Source organism: Telmatherina bonti (assembly GCF_933228915.1).
Source record: "Telmatherina bonti genome assembly, chromosome: 15".
Lineage (NCBI taxonomy): Eukaryota > Metazoa > Chordata > Actinopteri > Atheriniformes > Telmatherinidae > Telmatherina > Telmatherina bonti.
In genome coordinates, this window is record NC_136613.1 from 6,135,705 (window position 1) to 6,142,898 (window position 7,194).

Below are 7,194 nucleotides of genomic sequence, written 5' to 3' on the forward strand. Positions count from 1 at the left end.
TTTAAGCTCTCTGATGGGTGGAAAGTCTGACAGGAAGTGTCTTCATCATCATGTCCAGGTGGAAATAGAGGTCTCTTAGCAACATGGTAGTGATGATGATGAAGATGTGATAAATAATGGTGGATTTACCATCTAGAGTCTCTGAATAAACACTACATGTTGTGTCTGGATTGTAAACCTCCTGGACGGATAGAAACGCTGGAAAACCTCTGTAGACCAGCTGGAGGGTCACATGACCGTCACAGAGTTACACGCCAACGTTCCTGAGATGCTGGTGATGATAGAAGCGACGGCGCTCTGGGATGTTGGCGCTCTGCTGGAGTTTTAAGGGTTAACACCCCTTCGCTCATCCTATTTCACCTCTTTGCATGTTTTTACAGTTTCCCGGCTTTCAGACATCGGAACCAGTAAAGGTCAGGACCTCGTCAGCGAGACTGGAGCGCAGTTTGGGAGGCGACGTGAGCAACCGATATCCCGCCACTTTGAGGAGGAGGAGGCCCGGCTCTCCTCCCGTCTCCTGAACAGGTCAGGATGAGCTCCAGGGGGGGCGGCGGCCGCTCCAACGGCACGCTACCGCAGACCAAGATCTGCCAGTTCAAGCTGGTGCTGCTGGGAGACATGGCCGTGGGAAAGTCCAGCCTGGTGCTGCGCTTCGTCAAAGGGCAGTTTGATGAGTTCCAGGAGACTACCATCGGAGGTGAGATACCGAGGAGCTGTTGATGGTTGGTGTTGAGCACACCTGATCAACCGATCGTTCTCCCCTGTGTGTGTGTGTGTGTGTGTGTGTGTGTGTGTGTGTGTGTGTGTGTGTGTGTGTCCAGCTGCGTTTTTGGCTCAGTCAGTGTGTCTTGACGACACCACGGTGAAGTTTGAGATCTGGGACACTGCGGGACAGGAGCGATACCACAGCCTGGCGCCCATGTACTACCGAGGTGCTCAGGCTGCTATCGTCGTCTTTGACATCACCAAGCCGGTAAGACCCAGAAACAGGCTTTTTCTCAGGGTGTGATCTGGCATTTATATGGAATCAGATTTGTTTCAGAATCTGCAAGCAAAGCTTTTCAAAACTCAAGCAAAAAACAACAATTAAAACCAAAACTTCTAAAACTTAAAATAAAATAAATTATCTGAAAATAAAAAAAATGATCAATCGTCATGAAAACATTTAGGCTTTTATTTTGTTAAATTGAGTAGTTTTGTTTGCAGTTTCCTCTTCTTCTTTCTCTCTTCTCTCTATTTTGGTTGCACTTCACAGTCTTTGGTTTTGATTCTTGATTGTTTGGTTTAATTTCTGACACAAACCTTTCATGGGCGGGCTCTTTTCAGGGGCGCATTCTGATTGGCTGGTGAGTTTTAGAGTGAAATAAATGAAACCAAACAATCAAGAATCAAAACCAAAGACTGTGAAGCACATCCAAAATAGAGAGAAGACTAAAGAAGAGGAAACTGCTAACAAAACTACTCAATTTAACCAAATAAAAGCCTGACAGTTTTCATGATGATTGATAATTTTTTATTTTTAGATAATTTATTTTAATTAAGTTTTAGAAAGTTTTGGTTTTAATTTTTGTTTTTTGCTTGAGTTTTATAAAATGTTGCTTGGAGATTCTGAAACAAATCTGATTCCATACATTTAGGGGTAAATAAAGCTAAACTAGTTTCACAGGTGAAATCCTCAGTTTATTTACAGCCTGAGCTGTTTGTCTTATTGCTGCATGTGTTGATGTAGTGTCCGTGCACGCTCATGCACGTCCTGCTTACTTCTGAACCCGGTGTGTTCCTGCAGGAGACTTTTGAGCGAGCCAAAGCCTGGGTGAAGGAGCTGCAGAGACAGGCCAGTCCCAACATCGTCATCGCTCTGGCTGGAAACAAGGCTGACCTGGCTGAGAAGAGGCTGGTGGAGTACGAGGTAACGCACCATCCAGCGGCTTGTTAATCCAGGACGCTCGGCCGCCGTTAGAAGCGTTTAATCCGTTTAACACACCTGCAACACACCCCTTTAATAAAACAAAGCAGCAGCGCTGCAGCAGTCTGCACCTGTTGTCATGCTGTAGGAATAAACAACTCTGATTGGTCATCTGCTGTCAGCTGCTTCTGTTTTCATGCATGTGTGCATAACAGAGTCAGAAAGCACAGGTTGACCGGTGGAGTCGCCGACCAGCATCACAAAGAGATCTACAGAGACCGTCGTAGCAAGCAGGGTGATGCTCTGGCTGCTGAACACGTTTGCTTTGCCAAGAGGAGGATCTGCAAGAGAAACAAAGCTGACAACCATCAGGAGCACCTGAAAAAAGACAGACACGCAGGGAAACACCAAGAATCATCAGCAACACAAAAAAAAATTAAACACAACTGTGGTTTAGTGATGAGTGACCAACGTGATCCTGCAAATGCAGCCGGGCCCCTCAAGATCAGAGACAGACCAGGGGGCCCATCCAAAACCCGGGAGACCAGTCGCCTTCCCAGAGCCAACCATCACCACAAAGACAACAAGGCATCCACCCAGAAGATGGTGCAGGAAGACCTCAGAGGTACAGGACATGGACCGGGGCCCCCAGTAATCAGTGACTTCATTATTTCCAACCAGAGTTTATAAAAAACCCATCAGTTCTGCGTATGAAACCCCTCCCTGCTGAGAGAAGCATCGCATGCAACCTCCAAACGGAGCAGAAGACCACGTCTGGTTTCAGAAACCCCCCCCCAAACCCAGACTAGCCGAGGCTGCAAAAGCAAATCTGAGTCCTGATGTTTCAGCCTCTAATCGGAGCGACTTCTGCCAACGTTTGCCTCCTCGCTGCGACACACATCCACGCTCCTGTCATCATGTTTACCTGAGTCGGAAGCCTCACACTGATCACCTGTGTGGAAAAATTCCAAAACATTACCTACCTTGTACAACGCTCTAGTGTCACCATATTACAATGAATGTGTGGAAGTCTGGGGGACCACTTTTAAGATTACTTTGCAAAGACTAATTATTCTACAGAAAAGGGTCATTAAGGTTATCAATCATGCAGGTTGTATGGATCCTACAAATAATTTATTTTTGAAAGTATGTTGCCTCAAATTTTGTGACTTGGTTCAGTTTGAAATAACTCAATTTATGTTCAAAGTAAAAAGATGACATAACATACAAAAGATGTTTAAAGACTGAGTTGCTGTGTACAATCTGAGAGGTAAAGTTATGTTACAGAAAGCGTACGCACCCACCGCCCTAACAAGCAGATGTGTTTCCATTCATAGAGTAACTTTGTGGAATGGACTAAGTGATGATTTAAAAGGATGTAATATTGCCACTATTCTACTTATATCTTGTAGTATTGCAGTACTGTAGTAGTTTATATTGTTTTACGAATACTGTGACTTTAGCAGCTTAGACACGTCTTTCTTTTCTCTTTTTCTCTCCCTTCAACTTCTTTTTTTCCTCTTCCCCCGCCAGGTCCAGCACGGCCATGTCAAGACTGATGATGATCACAAATAAATTAAAAAAAAAATAAAAAAAATAAAAATATTCAGATTATCAAGGGCAGCTATATACATGAGCTGTCTCCCTTACAGAGTAACTCTGTCTGGCTAAAATATGTCTGGGAGATTGCTGCTCTGTATGCTGAGATGCTGGACAGGTTTAAAAAAAAAAAAAAAAAGTAATAATATTATCCAGTTTTAAAAAATGTACAAGAAATTGTTATTGGATAAATATAAAAAGAATAAAATTCATGGTTTATTTTGCTGCTTTACATTTTGCCCTCTGACTGATGGCATTCAGTCTGTAAACTGTATAAAGCCGTATAACTGTGTAAATTAAAGACTGTAAATAAGGAGAAGTATTTAAATAAGCCTTCTGCTCCTCAAACAAGGGATAATGTTACACAAATGTGCATCCTTGTTTTGTACTGTATATGTGTTGGAGATATAAAAAAACCCAAAACATTTACCTGATGTGTTCCTCTGATTGGCCGTCTCTAACCTCTACCTTTTGCTTTGTAACTGATGTGTTGAAGGAGGCGCAGACGTACGCGGAAGACACCAGCCTGCTGTTTATGGAGACGTCTGCCAAGACGGCCATGAACGTGAACGAGCTCTTCTTGGCTATTGGTGAGACTCCCACGTAGAAATGATACATGAAACATGAAACTTTAGCACTTTGTTCATGTCTGAGGAGCCTAAATGGGAATAATCTGGTCTGGACTCGCTTAGTGGAGCTTTCTGTCGAGCTTTCAGGACTTCTCCAGGATCCTTGAAGGACTTTCCAAAGTCTTTTTCATGCCAGATGCCTAGCTACCTGTCTGCTTCCCTAACTCACAGAGCCTCGCCTCCAAAGCCGGAGGTTTCCTTCCTGTTAAAAGGGAGTTGTTTCCTTCCCACTGTCGCCTCGTGCAGCTCAGGATAGGATCTGTTGGTTTTCTTATATAGGCTATTATGAATTGGCTTCATTGTGTTTTTTTCTGTCTGTAAAGTGTCTTGAGATGGCATTGCAGTGATTTGATGCTATATAAATAAAGGTTTAGAAAGGTCTAGAGGTCTAGAAACTGCAGGCAAGACAAATAAAAGCAGAATATGAACAGTATTAACATAGTATCACATGTGTTGTGCTGCAGTTTTTTTTTTTTTATTTTAGTTGTTTTTTTTTATTAGTTATGTTAATTAGTTGGTTTTCAATCTTCACTCTTCTTCGTTTGCCCTCAACGTGTCCAGTTTCTGTGAACCATGCTGTGTTTTCAGTTCTTTGGGAATCACCTTGTTGCTGGCAGAATCCTGTTTTCTGTCTGTCAACTCTGTTACGTTTGCTGTTTCAGAGCTGAAACTAAAGAAAAGCGTCTTTATGGCAAGCTGCTGGTAACAAAAAGCCTAACGGTGCGACTGCCTTTTGTGTTTTTACGCTCGAATGGTTGAAAGGTAGAAAGACTGGAGAGGAAAAAAGACCAAAACCTGCAGAATTCCAGCTTAAAACCAGTTAACTTGGTGATGAAAATCTAAAGAACTGTTTTCTTTCACAGCAAAAAAGATGCCAAAAACAGACACCCAGAACCCGACACACGCAGCGCGACATCGGGGAGTCAACCTCCAGGACCCAGACGCTCAGTCCAGCCGAGCCTGCTGCGGCGGGAACTAGACCCGCGACGTCCCGCCGCGCTCCACCATCCACACCACCACCACCCTTCAGCCACGTCATCTCATCTGCGACCTGCAGCCTGACACGGGGTAACCCCGGATTGGCCCACCCCGCTCCCCGCATCCATCCTCCGGTCCCAGCAGACGGAGAAGCGATTCTGTGAGGAAATAAGGAGGACTGATGAATAATGTGGAAGACGGTGGTAAGCTCGATGTATTTAGCACTGATTGTGACATTTCAGTTTCTCTCCGCCTTGCATCACCTCAGCCACCGTCCTGTTGCGTAAAACACAGGCACAAACTGGCGAGTGGACGGAAAGCAGATCAGCTTGCTCCGGCTTGCTTTGCCTCGTCCTGAATCAGTCGAACCCTGCTGTGAATAACGCCACATATCGCACCTCCGGAACGATCCCCTCTGTGACGCTCCACCTTTTCCAGGACAGAAAGAAAAGTCCGATTGTGCACATTTCTAGCCCAGTGTTTTGACTTGCAGGCTGCCGTGCTGCGGCGTTCCCGACACGCAGATCCAAACTAAGCAGATTTATCCCGAAATTCCTCGTTAAATTCGGTCAGACTGACTTGTTTCAGGACAGGAGGCGACTTGTACAACACTATAGAGGTGATGCGGAGTGTTTCCTGCTGGGAGTAAACGTGTGTTTAATGGTGATTTTTAGGCTTTCATGTTTAAACAGGAATGAAGTAAATGTGAAAGATGAGGCTCATAATGAACCTCCTGCAGGAAGCACATCTGCTGCAACGTGTCCCTCATCTGTCTCGTCTTTAAGCTGTTGTCATGGTGATGGTTTGATGGAGTCCTACGATGGTTGTCCGGCAGTCCGACTCTCTGCTGAGGAAAAATCTGTGAAGAATTGATAAAAACACAAAAAAAACAAGTGCCTACTCCCGGTTTTCTTTCATGAATCATCTTCGGGGCTTTCTGTAAGAGAGCTTCGTAGACAAAGTGCAGAAAAATAAAACCTTTCCCTTCCATTGGCTTCATTCGGCTTCACTGTGCTGGCTCCAAACGGATCTCGTCGACTACACTGTATGTTGTGTTTTCTCTTCATTTTAATGAAAATGTACGTTGATTTTTAGCAGAGCACACTTGTGAACCAGGAATGGATGGCTCAAACGACTCTAATGTTATAAATCTGTTTGATTTAAACAAGTATTGGTGTCCGCAGGAATCTTTTGTTCTGCTTTATTTTCAGATTAAAAAAAAAAAAAAAAAAGGAAACTGGAGAAAATGCAAGACGTGGAATAAAAAAGGGATGATTTCTTCCAGCTCTTTCTGTTCAATAAACTCCTTCAGTTCTGCAATCTGCACTGTTTCAATGCCAGATCCAGCTCCACAGCTTAGACTGTAGACCCTGTTCGGGTCTACAAGTGTCACATTTAGCGTTTTAGCTCGCTACTTTTGGGTCTTTTCTGGTCGACACCGTCCCTTCTGGTCAGGAACTGTGAGACGTGTGCAGATGGAGAAGTTCAGCTCCAACCGCAGGTCCTTTTTATTCATATGGCTTTTATGATCCATGGAAATGAAGACATTTGCATGTATTATAAAAGGTTTTAGTCCCGTGTAAAGACACAGAGTGTCCCGTGCTTCCATCCACGCCTTCAGCTCCAGTCGTTCTGATGTGGAGCCATCATAGCGACGTAAGAAACACAACTCGTATCTGCAGGTTTGTTATGAGCACAGATCAGTTGTGGAAGTCAGAAAATACAAGTTTTACTAACAGATGTGTCACATTTTACGTGCTCATACAGAAACCAATCAGATTCTCTGATCTTTACCTGGAAGAGGATGACTAATTCTGATCCCACTTCCACCGTCTGACCGGCGCCAGCAGCTGGTTGGCTGCTTAATGGGAACTAAGATTTCGTTCTGCAGATGGAGAACATGTTCGTTCGGCTCAGGGCTCTTTAATGTTTTATTCACCAGCGAAGTGATTCACCTTCAGGGAGTTATGGCGGTTCCATGGCTTTGGCTAATGCTCTCCATGACTGGTCCATGACATCTAACTGGTTCCTGACCAGGTGTGTAAGGCTGAATTTACACCTGGATGGTCTGTGGGACTAAAG

At 44.3% G+C, this 7,194-nt stretch overlaps 1 protein-coding gene across 1 annotated transcript in view; it reads left to right on the plus strand.

The window, feature by feature from the left end:
* rab5b (RAB5B, member RAS oncogene family) overlaps window positions 1-6,408 on the plus strand; it is a 9,237-nt gene extending 2,829 nt beyond the window's left edge. Inside the window, exons 2-6 of the mRNA XM_079253978.1 lie at window positions 381-697; window positions 822-973; window positions 1,787-1,909; window positions 4,002-4,095; window positions 4,998-6,408. Coding sequence (XP_079110104.1) covers window positions 532-697; window positions 822-973; window positions 1,787-1,909; window positions 4,002-4,095; window positions 4,998-5,113 — 651 coding nt within the window. The 5' untranslated portion in view covers window positions 381-531 and the 3' untranslated portion in view covers window positions 5,114-6,408. The remainder of the gene's footprint in view (window positions 1-380; window positions 698-821; window positions 974-1,786; window positions 1,910-4,001; window positions 4,096-4,997) is intronic.
* The last annotated feature ends 786 nt before the right edge of the window (window positions 6,409-7,194 follow it).